The sequence below is a fragment of the Astatotilapia calliptera genome, chromosome 10 (assembly GCF_964374335.1).
Source record: "Astatotilapia calliptera chromosome 10, fAstCal68.1, whole genome shotgun sequence".
NCBI lineage: Eukaryota > Metazoa > Chordata > Actinopteri > Cichliformes > Cichlidae > Astatotilapia > Astatotilapia calliptera.
In genome coordinates this window covers 3,447,655-3,463,473 of record NC_137431.1, presented here as the reverse complement: position 1 = coordinate 3,463,473, position 15,819 = coordinate 3,447,655, and the positions used below count along the sequence as shown (strand labels likewise).

Here is a 15,819-nt window from a genome sequence, read left to right as displayed (position 1 = left end):
GTACGCATATAATTCATATTTACATATCAGGGCATTAAAAACTAGGGTAATATCTTTTCTTAAACATTACAAAATAGTCATCTTTCATACTGAAAGTACTATTTACACAAATATATTTAACCATTGTGAAAATGTATTAATAATTGAAGAGACATACTTCATATGTAGTAAAAAGATCACGAGACTAAAATCGATAAAGCAGTATGTGAGATCAACTGAAAAGAGTACAGTACGATCCAAAAATAAGGAGCTAGATCAACCAGATATCCCTCAAGACACCAAAAGGTCTTGGTGATTGCTGGGGGCAGGTACATACATCCAGCTGCTTTCAAAACAAAGATGTACCTGTGGTCTTCTCTTTATTATCATGCAATTCTTTTGACATTTTATGAGATAAGAGACTGCCACAAACAAATAATAATAACAATAAAAAAATCTATAAACCACAATAGTGAAGAAATAAAGGGAAAAAAAATCACAAACTGTCAAATTCTCAACAGATAACAATACTGACTGTTTTTTCTTTTTTATTATCACATGCCATTAAATGATTCTGAAAAGGACTCCAAGGACTCGATAGTGCAAAGTCTGGGTACTCCTTTTAAGTGAAATGAAAAGGAAAAAGCCATGTGCGTCACACTCAAAAGTTTCTGTGTGCATGAAGAAAAGTGCCTTGGGTTTAACCAGGGTCGCAAGATAAGTTTCTCACACACTGCCTTTTTAACTGTTGCTCTAGAAACCTGCTTACACGCAGTTGCTCAACTGTAAGAGCCGCGCTCGCTCTGTTGACCCATCTGCTCCAAACGGCTCAATCTGCAAACATAGTGCCCTGAATTTGCACTGTCGAATATTGGCCTCGAAACACGCACTTCAAATAAAAGCGAAAACAATGAGTTGTGACCGTTTAAAGCGGCAACGATATATTCCTTCTCCACTGGTAATTGTGCCACACCGTGAATCCCGAGGAACAAAGCATTCGTCGCGGCGGGATCTTCGCCGAATGCCGTTTTTAAGGTCCTCTGAATGACTTTAGCACGGACACTGTTGTAATAGACCGCCGTGACTATTTGGAATCTTATCTAAAATTGATGGGTCTCTGTCTATCTGGAAATGTTCTGATGGAGAAAATAAATAAATGTCCACTGAACTGAGCACTAACATTTTTAGAGTCATCAATAATGGATGTTGCTTGAAATGTTCTTTCTAAATGTTTTATGGCAGGCAACAGGAGGACTTGGAGTAGTGATATGTGTACAGTTCAATTAGTAAGAAAGTGTAAAAAAAAAAAAACAATAATAAAGGAGGGCTCCGTAATTAACATTGTAGTACAAAATGTAGTGCATGACAATCAGTGATGGGAAGGTTTGATCTGTGACTGATGCACAGTTTTGGCTTTTGTGGCATTCTGCTAAGATACAGCTGTTTTGTACCGTTCCATGACCTCACTATTTAAAAATTGATGCAGAAGTGCATCTGAATTTGCTCTATGCCACCTGAAAAAAAAAAAAATCATTCAATTTGCATTCTTTGTCATTTGTCTCATCAGACCAATTTGGCAAGTCATTCAAAAAATGAAAAACAAACAGAGTCAGTGAATTTCTTTCCATTTCTATTTTTCTGCAGTTGATACAAATTCTACTCAGACGACTGGCTCAGCCCCTGGCTCTCATGGCTGTGCTTGTCGTTGTGGGCGGGTGATTGAGGGGTAGAGCTCAGGCTGCGTTCATAGGCATGCATGTCACTGATAGGCTCTTCTTTAACTCTGACCACAGAATGGGCTCCCTCTGCCTGATCTCTCCCCTCCTTCCTTAGCTGGATGCTGCCCTTCTGCAGCATGTAATATAGGATGGGGTTGGACCGCGAGAGCCGTGGAGAGTCTGGGTTTGAGTCACAACCCTCGTCCTCCTCTTCGTTCTCTTGACTACTCCACCGCACAGGGCTCTCAGGCTCCTGTTTGACTAAAGTAGGCGTCTCCCGTTTTTGAGTGATGGGCCACGGGGACGGGTGGCGACTCCAAGGGGAGCGCAGAGAACTGTCACCTGGAGGAGGGGTGGGTAGTGGTCTGAGATTACTTGGAAACCCTGAGTTGAGGGAACCGTGGGGATGCCAGCTGGGCAGTTGGAGGAAGCTGTGATTTTGGGCAGGCTGAGTGAGAATGCTACCGTTGGCCTTGCCGTTGGTCTGGAGGACGGAAGGACTGGGCGCCCCCCGGGGCTGCTGGGACAGCTCCTTTAGGCAGTTGTCGGAGAGCAGCAGCTGTTTGAGCACATTGAAGCCCCGGCTCTCTCGTGTAAGGGTTTCACTCGGTGGGCTCTTTGGAGGAACCTCTTCTTCCTTTAGAGTCCTCTGCTGCTCAGGCTCTACCGGAACAACAGAGGAGGCAAAAATATTTGTGTCACCACTGTCCACTGCTCTTGGAGAGCTGATGTTACTCAAATTATCAGTCCGATCTGAACAGAGCCGCCTCTTCTTAGGGCTTGGGCTCGGATACTCCCTCTGTTCCTCTTTAACCTGTCTGAGCTGTGTGTCAGCCTGCATAGCAGCACTGGTATAGTAGGTAGCAGTCTGTTGTTTAAGCAACTGGCTGAGGAGGCCATATTTTGCTATAACCTCTGCAGGCCGGGGTTCAGCCTTTAAGTCCTGCTGGGAATCTGAGACGAGGCTATTCTTCTCATAGCAACTCAGCCTCTTTCTGCCAATCACGTCCTCAGACATGGCAGAGGATGGTCCCACGTCCTCCATGAGCTCCGATTTGACCTTTACATCCAGAGGGGGGCCATTGGAGCTGTCGCAGGTGACGTGAGCACCAGGGTTCTTCTCACTGCATCCCCCCGCTGCCTCCACACTCCTCCTGCCACTGCCACTAGGCCTGTCTTTGCGGCTCACAGTCGCTGTAGCTGAGCTTGTTCCTAGAAGGAGCTGCAGCACGGTGCGCCTTTCCAGAAGGTTCTCAATCTGTGATGAAGGAGGAGAAGCTTCCTTCCTACTGAAGGGTGTGCCACTACCTGAAGCTCCATCAGAGAGTGGAGTGGTGGTGGTGGTCCTGCCGATTGGAGCATTGAGTCTTTCCAAAAGGGCAAGGGGCCTGCTGGCATCGTGCTCCTGGCCCAGCCCTTTACCAGAGGGGGTGGGTGGGGAGGAAGCTGTCCCACACTGAGCCAGATTCTGTAACAGTTTACTAGCACTGAAGGCGGGCTCTGAGGCCTTCTCAGCAGGGAAGGTTTTAGATTTACACAAATCCAGTGGGCTGGATTGGACGTTGGGGGAAGGGTAGGAATATGGGGACAGAGCACCGCTTGGGTCACGGCCAAGTGAGTAGAGGGGCTGAGCTGGAGCTACAGACCTATCTATGGGGCTTTTTGTCCTCGCCTCTTCCCAAGATACCAGTCCTTTTGGCTGGTTTCGAGACATGGTGGCTACAGTTACATCAAGAGGTGAATCTTGGTTACCAACATTTTTCTTAACCATCTCATTATTTCTGCGCTCAAGAAGAAGCTGCATGAGTGTGACTTTAGGGTGGGACTTTCGGTCTGGGCTCATTTCAGGGTCCTTGCCCTTGGACACCTTTGATCCTGATGGCTCTGGCTTCCACTTGTTTATTAAAGATTCTGTTAGTTTGTCCAGGGAAGAGGTAGAGATACAGGAAGAGGAAGAAATAGAGGTGGAAACAGAGGAGACAACAGTAGAAGATGGAGATAAAGTTGTGGTGGGGGGCTGAGCAGAACCTTGAGGAGAGAATGCACCTGGGGCGGAAGTAGAGAGGGTAGAGGTGAAAGAGGCGGAGGAAGAGGGAACTGTAGTTTTGAGCCCTCCATCTTGCATATTGACACGACTTCTCATGGAGAGGTCAATGGGAGAGCAACTCGAGTAGGAGCTCTCGGCATCGCTGCTGTCCTTGGTCAGGCTCCGCTCCTGGGTGGAGCATTCGCTGTCTGAGGTGACTGAAGAGGAGCCACTTGGTGGCAGAATGCCACAGCTGTCCTCCAAATGCCCATTCTTGGTCAGCTGCTTCTGGTTGTTGTGATTGTTCAGCAGCAGCAGCAGCAAGCTACTGCATGTCTGGGGTGGGCGGGTTGGACGCGAGTCAAAGCCTCGTTTCTCCCGAGATGGCTGGCTGTGAGTGTGGCTTGGAGCACGTGGGGGAGTGGGTGGGGAGCTTTGGCTGTGGCCACGCAGCAAAGAGGGGCTCTGTGGATTTGACAGGGCCATTCGAGGGAGTGTTGTCGTTACTGTGGTGGTTGTTGTCATTCCATTTTGGGTTGTTAAGGAGCTTAGCGTGTCTGGAGCTCCGGGCAGACTGGGTGGCCTTTTGTCCTGGTTGTGCTGCTGGTTTGCCATGGCAGCTAGTCTTTCGCTGGCTGATCTTCCAGAGAGCTGTGCTTTGAGTGCATGCTCCCTGGAATACTGCTGGAGATGGGCTTCGCTGGACAGCAGCAGGGCCAGCTGACTGCAGGCGACACTGGGCTTAGGTGAAGGCGCCGGACTAGAGCGGATTTTCACTATGTTAGCCACGGCCTTCAGTCGCTCTGCACAGGAAACTGAATCTGCAGCTGTAGGAGCAGCAGGAGGCGTGGCACTGTGTGCTGAGCGAGGTGATTCTGGGGGTCTGTCCTGGCTGTGTCCACGACGACTGTAAGGTGTGTTGCTATGATTCTGAAGTTTGCTCTTTCTCATCAGGCCCTTTAAGCGGCTTGAGGCTGTCCCGTACACAGGTAGTGGCTCTTTGTCTGCAGGTGGCGCCTTGGATGGAGACGAACACTCACTCGGGGGTTTATTAGAGTGCTGAGACATCGCCACACTCTGAAGTCGTGAGCTAAATGACTGAAGCAGTGACGCAAGCAGGGTGCTCTCTCCAGCATGAGGAGATCCCTCTAGTGCTCCATTCTGCATCCCTCCCACTTGGCCATTCAGCTCCGCTGGGGGTGAGCTCATTCGCTGGTTCCCTGGATCATTCCAAGCTCCCGAGCGCAGTAAGCGGGCTTTCTTGAGGTGCTGAGAAGAACCCAGAGTGGGCCCATTGGTTCCACCCTTGGGAGCTGTGGGTCCATGGTTGGGCAGTTGGAAGGGCCCACCCACCTTATCACCCTGCTCCTGATTGCTGTGGGCAGCCTCAGACCTCCCACTTGCCGTGGCCCCAGGCCCGGCCACCACTGGATGCATCAGTAAACCTTCCAGATAAGTTAGAACAGCTGAATCCTTGTGTGTCTCAGGGCCAGGCTCCTCCCCATGAGTCATGTTCAATACTAGGATCCCCTCGTATGGCTCAGCACTTCTTACTGGGAAATATGTCCACTAGGTCATCTGGTTGACAGTGGCATGTACTTCCTAAATACCAAAAAGCGGGCAGGCTATTTCACCGAGTCAGTGTACAGCAGAGGGGAGGGGTGGATGCACTAGATGGATGTGATCCTCTCTGTAGTGGGCACAGTCACCACTGTGTTAAAACAGCAATCATGGCTGGAGACAATCCGGGGCAGGTAGGCCTCCCAGGCATTGTTGTATGCCTTTAAATGCCGCAGGATCCCAGAAGGCCCAGCTCGAGGCTTATGTGAAAAGCAACTGAGGAGTCAGCGGGATTTCACCACAAAGATGTTGACACATTCCGTGGCTGTGGATGTTTGGGATGTCTGTCCTATGGCCTGGCTGTGGTTCTGTCAGCGGCGCCTTTCAGCTTTGCAGATCTCACATGGGGGGGACCTATGGCAGTGAGCGAGAGACAGAAAAGAGGGAGGACGAGAAGGTTGGGTGGAGTGGGGGGGAGAAAAAAGAGAAAAGGGGAGAAACTGTGTGAGAAGCAGGGATTTACACAGCACTATATCACATTCATTTCACCACCTTGTCTGCCGTCTCTGTTACTTAGCAACATTTCAGATTGACTGCACACGGCTCCTTCTCCTCTCTGCACTCTCCCCTCACAGCCACCGAACAGACGACAAATGTAGATTAGGCCTGATTGGATCCAAATTGAAAATTCAGGCCCACTACCTTGAAAACATTCAGGTCTCGAGCAGTAAGCCCCTCGCAGCAATGTCTTTCAAAAGCAAAGGGCCTTGTGAGAGCTGTGAATAATTCCTTATGCAGCTTGTCATTTCAGTGGATTATCCCCACCACCACCACCCCCACCGCCCCCTGCTCCTTATGCACTTGAGCAGCATCGCACACGACACAAACCTTGGACTACATAAAGCATGAGCCACCCACCCGCTCCCCGTGTCACATGCACACTAGTAAGCCTTTAAGCGTTCATGCCTAGACACAGAAACGAATGTGTGCACGGAGGCACATATAGACGCATGTATAATCTTACTGCTGCGTTATCTTTATTAACACCTGGCCAGCTGGGCTTCGCGTTTTTGACCCCGATTCTTTTTCCTTTAATCAGAAGTGCAAAACCAGAAGTAACTTGATTTATGGGAGGAGTGCTTTGAGCTACAAATAATCCATCTATTTACTTCTCCAAATCAGGGTCCCTGCTGTCAGGGGGCAAGAGGCAGGGTACAGACAGGTCTGCCACAGGGCTAGCAGAAAGACAGACAACCATTCACACTCACATTCACACCTAGGGGCAATTTAGAATCACCAGTTGATCTAACCCCACTAACTGCATGTCTTTGGACAGTGGGAGGAAGCCTGAGTACCCGAAGAGAACCTGCGCAAACACGGGGAGAACATGCACAGCTCCACACAGAAAGGCAGGAAACCTTGGAACCGTTTTGCTGGGAGGCAACAGTGCTAACCACCACGCCACAGTGTTACCCAAATAAACTCAAAGGTTCACACACTAAGCACTGTGAACTTGTTTTTTCCTGCAAATTCTCCTTCCTTAGGTATTGTGAGTTTGTGCGACATTTTCTCCCTATAGCACATTTTATAGTTGTACGTCTTTATTAATTTTGTGCATTTAGCCATGGTTTTTTCTTTTAAATCTACTGTAAACTGCTCAGGTTGTGTTTTAGCTGTGGAGCCACGAGTGAAGCAGTTTGCAGCGTCACTTCCCATCATTGCTAACAATTGTTCACTCTTTTCAGTGTGAAAAAAAAATATTTGTAGTGAATTTCAGTATCTTTTACATGCAGAACAAGAGCGGAGAATCATTCTTCTTCTGCAAAGTAATTGTCATTTAATTCCCTTTGATTGTAGCATGTAATGAGTTACATTGCTCATGCATACCTAAAGTAACAGAATTACAGTGCTACACTACTTTTTAACAATTAAACGAATAAAAAAGAGAGACCAAATAAGACATATGAACTATGAGACAACATTTACATTCCGAAAACATTTCCACTTATCCACTTATAAAATTCAGCTTTATAATAGTACGCTCAACTCTTACTATTCTAAATATTCTGCACATTTTGGGAGGTTTACAGTGCACCGCACATAAACAGAGCAGAGCTGCATCAAGGATATAACAGACAAGGTGCACTTAACTGTCGAGCACGTCTATATTATTGGGAGGGGTTGCTTAAGGTTCAGGTGCACCTATCACACCACACCACTGTCAGGAGGGCAGAGCCAGTGACACTGGGGTGAACATTGTGCCAGTTGCCATGACACTGTCAGCAGTGCTGCTCTGGGAGACCTCTGCTCTGAACCCTGTCAGCGTGGTTTCCGTGGATACAGGGCACCGCCGACAGTCCTGGCCGCATCCCGTAAAGGTTAATTAATACAGAGTTTCCACCTCGCCTCAGCTGCTGTCCGTGTCCTTTCCCGATGCCGTCCTCACCTTTGGTGTCCGCTGAGCGGACCGACATAGCGGGTCACACGACAGGACAGCAGCCAGTGATTATGACGAAAGGCCATGGCAACCCACCACACAGTCACCGGGCTGAATATTTCACATAGAGGGCAACAGCGAGGGCCAGAAACAACAAGGTGGCAGGCTTCTAATCAGCCTGAAATCCATCCTTGGGGCCAAGGTCCACAGGTTGTCATGACAGTAAGGGCAACAAGGTGGCACTTTTAATGCCACCTTGGAAGTGAGCTGGGATTAGACGCTGGATTTAAGATAATCAGTCTGAGCAGCAGTAGGAAAACAATCAGCTTGGCAATTTAAAAAGACCTTTTCATACCAAAGGTCTAGAATAGGTTGATTAGACTCTTTGTGGTGCACTCCCTCGAAGTGAATAAGTTAACTGAGACTGGCCCATCAGCGTCAGTTACAGTTCAAGGCCATCTTTAAGCTGGTGACCTAAATCTGACAACAACAAAAGCCAACCTGGTCACACTGGGCCATCTGACGTCTGTTGTCATGCTAATCTTAGATGCTCAGGATTAGACTATTTTCCTGCCAGCCTGCTTAGCACAATCATAATAGAACGGCCTGTAAAGACACGTTTGATGGGCACAGTAAACATGTACGCATCTTTACCTTCCACACAGCCTGGCAGCATTACTAATATGCTGGGAGTCAGCCCCACAGTTAGTGAGAGAAAGGGAAACAAAAAAAAGAGCACTGACAGTTTTAACACAGGGAATTCTGTTAATCTCTGCTACTGGCAATGAACCTTTGGAATTACAGTTGACCTTGTCTATGTTTTTGCCCAAAGACACTTCTATACAGAGCAGACAAGGTAGCATGGGGACACACTGACACTGCACTATATCAGTATATATACAAGAGGTCCAAAGCTGCTGCATTCACTGCATCACATAAAGCACAAATTACTTGAAACAAAAGCGAGGCCCTTCAGGCTCTCGAGATGCATTTAATGACAGAGCCGGTGTCAAAAAGCCCTGCCACGGCAAGGGCACGGGAAAATGCGTTCTGCTCAGTGGCACAGCTCTGTTAACAAATAAATGACCTTAATATAGGGAAAGCTGTCCTCCATCCTGAGCCCCTAAAGCACACGACCCTCTTCCTCTCCACTTTCACAATGCGTGCATTACTTTTACATGCTCTCCCCTGGTGTATACATTGAAAATGACCTTACACATCTGTTAACATGTCATCTCATTGGTGGTGGCACCCAAAATGCCTGACCTCCACCCCCTCCTCCCACAACACCAATGAGCTGCTGTATGGTTTCTGTGGTGATTATCCATTATCCTTGACAATGTCAGCCAATGACAGAGCAGGCACCGGTCTAAAATGATTTTTACCCCTACAGTCAGCCACGTACATGCGCGGGGGAGGGCAAATGATGGGGATGGGGGTGAGGCTTCATCATCCCTTGGCTGGTTGACTCTTCATTTATTTCTTTCCGTTTCACTCCTCTGGTACTTAAAAGACACTCTGAACAGGAAAGGTCACTGCACTCTCGGTCGCACCACAAGGTCGACTGAACGTGTCGATGCAGATGTCTCGGATTAAGTTTTAAAACGTGAGCTTCGCTCACCTCCCCTAACCCCCAGATTACACTTCCTCCACCACCGCCACCAGGAACAAACAAACACACTTCTTGGTAATCCAGTGTTTTTCCCCTTTCCCAATCTTTAAAAAAAGCGAGTTTCTAAACGACCTTCATCGTCAGCAATGGTAATCCACTTAAGCCATTTAAAATGTATGAGACCAAACAAAAGAATTAAAACGGGGGTAAGAGCCAAAGGAGCGGCAGTTAAAGTCAAGGTCATCCATGCCGCCAAGGCTTTTCCACTTGATGCAACAGCTGGTGTCCATGCAAAGCTCTGGGCGTTAATAAAAAGTGACAATGCTGCCTGAGCGGTGTGTATTACTAATGTCTGACACCAGCCTGGCAGATGTGTTCTCCCTGCATTAAAGGGGAGTCAAGGTTAAAGGAATTTAAAAGGAGAGGCAATGCCTAAACACTATTATATCATGTAATCTGCAGCCCAGCCCTGCTGCACATACTCAACAGGGTAGCTCACTTACACATGCAGCGTGACCGCTATTTGTAAATTCAATATGGCCTGACATGATTAAATAAGACAAAACATAAGCTACCTGACCAAATGCAGTTGCTCCGAGCCTTCCGCAAGCGAACGAGTCCACGAGAGGAAAGTTGAATTAAAAAGCTCGTGTTCACCTTGAGAAAGGTAAAGAAGAGGATAAACATGCTACTGAACAGCGGGAGAGCCTGAGCAAGAAAATGCTTTTGCAGATAAGTCAATCGGGACAAAATAACACTGAAACGCAATACACAGAAACACGCACGCCCACACAGTGAGAACTAGGGCATACTGACCCACTTCTTAGGATGCATTGACCAAACAAGTCATGCATAGCCCGCACACACCCCCCATGTGAGCGCGCTCAAACCCATGGATGCACCCCGCATAGAGGAAATGCGATATGTGAGTGCAGGAAAGTCAGATTTCTTGACTTAAGCAGCACAGGTTGCCTGCTGGAACATCCTACTCAGAGTGTGCTGGGGACATTTCAGAAAATGGGACCAGAGTGCTAAACTTCTCAGGCTGCATCTGGCCTTGGATGAGGAGCGGGGGCGGAATTTAACTTCATCAGTACAAAGAGTTCTTAGGGTTGAGAGAGAGACAGGATAGAGGAATTCATGCATGCTGATGAGTCATCCAAGCACTTCATAGCCCAGCTGAGCAGCTAGCCAAACTAGCCTGTGTATCCCTGCACTGTATCACAGCATCGGACACTCTTTACCTTACATGCCCAGGCTCGCGTGGATGTGCTTACCAAAGTGTTTGCGTCCATAGTAAATATTTGTGTGCCATTTGGAAGACCCACCCAAGGGCCATTTCCTGAGTGGCTGAGAATTAGCGCATCAATTAAACACACACACACACATTCCTTGTTAATGAGCCGTGGCTGCCATCAATCTATACCTGATTCGTTTCTATTGGGCTCCGAGGTAATCTTCTGCTTACATCGCCTGTCTGAAATGGCGCTCATTTCCCTCCCGAAACAACACACATTTTCCATTTGTAAACACTGTCGCTGGAAATAGGAACAGCTGATTGCCCAACGGCCAGCTCACCAAAAGGCAGACTAGGCCCTTGAAACAGACTGCAGTCACTTTGCAATTGAGATCAAATGTCCCACTGTCAGACTGCCCTGAAAGCTGGATAAAACCAGCTAAAAAACCTTGGCCTTTAATGGATCATTTCCATAATATCCTTGGCATCATCCCTAAGAAGGCTGGTGCTATGAGTCAGCAAGATGTCTGGTTTTATTGGGTTAAAAAGAGCCCTGCTTCTTTTTTTCTTTTACTGTAAGTGATATAGGATGGTTTGGAGTATTATAGTGTGTGACAGAGGTCTAAGTGACAGAAAAAGAAGAGGACACATCTCTACTATCATTCCGCCTTTCATAATGCTCCCATTGACCTACTTTTTAGTTTTTAAATCATCCTAATGCTTGCTCCGAGTGAAGCCGGAGAATGGTATCGCAGGGCATAATGGCCTGTGAGGGGACATTCCATTAGAATCATCAAAAACACAACTTCTTTTTTTGTTTTTCCTCTAGATCAGCAAGAATGCAGGGCTATTCAAAGTTCCACAATTAGGGTATCTTTTAAATCAATTAGACACATTTAACCCAATAAAGTATAAAACAATTATGTGCAACCTTTTTTCTGAGAAAAACCTCTCAAGCAGCACCAATCCACTTGGCAGGGCAGAGCTGAGCGCAAGACATTTCAAAAAGATTAGTCCTACACCTGGCCTTAAAGCCTGACCGGTGCTCACACGGCCAGAGCTGAGGCAACCACAAAAACAGATCCACTCCACGGCACGGACCGCACAGAAGCAAACTGTTTTCGCAAATATAAAAAGTTGCATTCCTGCTGGCCACTAGAGAAAAGTGTAGGCTTCAGACGCTGACAAGGGTTTCATTTTTCACACTCGGAGCAACATCCAACTTTAACATAAACAAATTAACCACGTTTATGTGCAACTTTGTAACGTGATAATCAGTTTGTATATATGTCGTTGTTGCTGAAATTACAAAGGGACAGTAAGGCGTCGAAGACAGTTAATAACTTAAAAGGTTAACTATACTTTAAATATACCAGGCAAGAGCTTTAGATAACACTGATGCAAACAAGCTGCTGTATGCTTGCCATCCTGCAACCTCAAAGGACCTTGTGCCACTGTGCAATCTTTTGTTACACAACCTGGAGAAACCTCATTATAAGCTGCGGACACACAACCTCAGCTATTTAAACTTGTGTTACAGTCCTTGTGTGACTTTCTTTTCAAGCAAAACACAGAGAGAACGGATTTTAACCAATTCCTAAGCCGAGATAACCCCGATCAATTACACTGGAGATTATAAAGGCATACTTGCCAACACTGCCCTATGGGCAAAGGCTGCTGCAGTTTCATTCGGAAATTCTAAAAAGCCGTTTAAAAAAAAAATAAAAAAATCAGGTGTCCTAGATAACGTTAAATGTTCCACTGAGCCTAAATAAAGCACATTTCATACTGAATAATTTATATACTGGTAAAATGTGTTGATATCACCATAATTTGATAGGACATATTTTTTGCTGGAAAAAGAAAACACTGAGCGCTAAATGACACGGCCACTACCTGTTTGTAGGCACAGGCAACAACAGGGCTGAAAGATGATGACAATAACGTAGTGGCGGAGCGCTACTTTGCAGTTGTGAGATGAACTAATATTGAAGAAAAGATGACAAAGATGGTTTGAAAACTAAATATCACAGAGGAGAGGAGTGACTGCTGCAAGCTGACAGCCCATACATGCCCATCTGCTCTGACTTTTAGGACACACATACAGCTTTACAGCTAACACACAAAGAGAATCAGATTGCCTCATTTGAAAGGTTTACATCCCTGAAATAAATAATTTATATAAAATGAGCAAAATATCATTGGGAACTTGTTGCATCTGTTGCATTAACCTCCTAAGACCTGCACTCAGGGCATGCATTTTTAACTTCTCTTTGCTATTTGGGCTGATTGGGACCTGACGAATGTAAAAACAACCAGATTTCTTTTTTTAAACCTCAATTTTGTTTCAGGGGTAAATCAGATCCACATGAGGACATTTGTTTTAAATTTCGATAGAACAGTGGCAGTATAATGTCCTCGTAAGTGGACATCAGGCCCCTGTAGAGAAAAATTAAGTATTTTGGTCTAGACAACCCAAAATGTGATGTCCACATATGTGGATGCCAGGTCCTAGGAGGTTAAAGCTTTTCTTTAAAATGCTTAGACATGAACTCAGCTGGGATATAGAGCAGGGCGATATGACCAAAAATATTTATCACGATACACATTTGAAAATTTGCGATAACGATATAACTGACGATATAATTGACACTAGACAAAATACTTTACAACTCCAAAAAAACATCAATGTATTTTCACTTAAACAAGCAGCTGTTTTTTATGTGCATTAAAGTTATATAAAAATGTAACAGTGCAAATGCAAATTCCTTGCTGACAGTTTAACCAAAGGGCAGACGACATATCCTCAGCATAACCATGTATAATATCCACAAAACTTAAAAAGAGGTTATACACACACAATACGGTAACATTATGTTGAAGCGCAGTACGTATCACTCCGCGAGGCTCCTGCCTACGATAGCCGTAACGCTCCGACAATCCATCAAGCGGTGTGGCTTCGTAGCTTAGCAAAGTCGTACTGAAACATTTGACAGATTTTCGAGCGCCGTGCACATAAAATCGTTTCGAGGTCAGTAAACACGACCAGAGTTCATACATAAGGCACACGGGATTATAAGGGACACTGTTTGCAAGTATGTTTATATTTTCCAAACAACACGGTAATAACGACGGCCCGCTAGCATGCTCTACCAAAAATAGTGCTTTGTTGTGTATCTGACGGACGAAAGCCAAACCAGTTCCACCACTGAAGTTGCAGCATTTTTACAAACCAGTTCTGGTTCATCTGTTTCATTCAACGGTCCGCTTTCGCCCTTCTCATTCTGCGTCGCCGCCATGTATGTATGAAAACAAAGGCACTGCGCATGCGCGTTTTATCCATATTCTATCGCCATATTTCATTTTCTTATCGTTGCCCAACATTATACTGGTATTACTGTGAACGGTATGATATGGCCCAGCCCTACTGGGATATTTTTCATATTTAACACACAGCAGGAAAAATGTGTTTGCACTACTGGAGATGAATGGTGTGCAGCACACCTGCGACTCACTCTCACTTTTAAAACCTTTAAACAGGAGACTTAACTATGCACAGTCACTTGAACTTTGTCTGGTTCAAATCAGATAAATGATCAATCCAACTTCATACATGCACCATCAGGTTAACTAAGTGAGAAATTATTTTAAAGATTTTTTTCTTAACTAACAATTTGGAAAGAAATTAGATTTTTTTTATTTGGGTTTTGGGTTGACAGACAAAAAAAGGAGCAAAGGAAATTTCTTATTTTTAACAATCTTTCCCACTTAGCGTTTCATCAATAATGAAAAGGCCCATATGGTTTTACTACAAAATATTATACATATGACAAAAACACATTAGATAAAATGCAGTCTTTTACAGGGATTAAATGTAGCAGCAAGCTAGTGTTAAACTGCAACAAACTGCCTGCTATAAGACCTTTTTCTAGATGTGTGCCAAGATCTTCATGATCTCTGCTGAGCTGTAGATAAATCCATATCCTATAGACACAAGGGCAAAACAAACTTTATTTAGCTTGACCTTCTCCTTATATTTAAGCCTTCCCCTCACCGGTGAGTCTAAGCAGTGGGCTGCACTACTTACTAACTACAGCAGGGTCACTTGAGTGCTAGAATAAAGAAGCAGCGAGGCCCTGCCCGAGCTGCCCTCTGCCTGTCCAGGACTTGTGAGCTGTCCTAGTTAGGAACTAATTTCCAATGTTGGAGTAAAAAATATTTACATAAATATCCCACAATAGAGTTAACAAAAGCCATGTTTATTGACTAGAGTGTTTGGAAAATAAACTATCCATAGTGAAATAACCAACTTTATTAATAGAATTGCCTAAATCAATTAAATTTTATTTATATGGTGCCAATGCACAACAACATGTGCCCCAAAGTGCTTTATATTGTAAGCTAACGACTCTCAGTCACATGACTACCTATGAGCAAGCACCTTGCAACAGTGGGAAGGAAAAACTCCCTTTTAACAGGAAGAAGCTTCAAGCAGAACCAGGCTCAGGGAGGGGCGGGGCCATCTGCCATGAAGCTTGAGGGTAAAGGGAGGGAGACAGAAGAAAAAAAAAACATACTATGGGAGAAAGAACCAGATTTTAATATTTGCTAATGACTACATACAGTACTGTTGAAAAACTAACAGGGAGTGAAAGGAGATGAGTGAAGATTAAACCCTCAGTGCATCATGGGAAGCCCCCAGCAGCCCAGACCTATTGCAGCATAACTAATGGCCCAGGATCACCCGATCCAGCAGCGACTATAAGCTTCATCAAAAAAAAGTGGAGAGAGCGTCTGTCTCTCGAAACCAAACTCAGACTTCGTTCCACAGTAGAGGTGTCTGAAAGAGTCTGCATCACATTCTACTTTTGAAAATGCTAGAAACCAAAAGTAAGCATGCAATTTGAAAGCAAAGTGCTCTGTTAGGATAATACGGTACTATGAGGTCTGCACGATATGTCAGGGCCCGATTATTCAAGATTTTGTATGCGAGAAGATTTTTGAATTCAATTCTGAATTCAACAGGGAACCAGTGAAATTAAGCTAATAAGGGAGAAATACAGCAATTCTTTGTAGTCCCAGAACTCTCGCTGCAGAATTCAGGTTCAACTGAAGGCTTTTCAGAGCAACCTCATAATAATGAATTAAAATAGAAGTAATAAATGCAACAACAATTTTAGACAGGACATTTCTAATTTTAGCGATATTGCCCAAATGAATGAAGGCAGTGCTTTCCTGCTTTTATACTGG

The 15,819-nt window shown here is 45.3% G+C and overlaps 1 protein-coding gene across 1 annotated transcript in view; it reads right to left on the bottom strand.

Moving 5' to 3' along the window:
• Positions 1–1,526: 1,526 nt before the first annotated feature.
• nrip1b (nuclear receptor interacting protein 1b) overlaps positions 1,527–15,819 on the bottom strand; it is a 37,562-nt gene continuing 23,269 nt past the window's right edge. Inside the window, exon 2 of the mRNA XM_026182368.2 lies at positions 1,527–5,697. Coding sequence (XP_026038153.2) covers positions 1,636–5,235 — 3,600 coding nt within the window. The 5' untranslated portion in view covers positions 5,236–5,697 and the 3' untranslated portion in view covers positions 1,527–1,635. The remainder of the gene's footprint in view (positions 5,698–15,819) is intronic.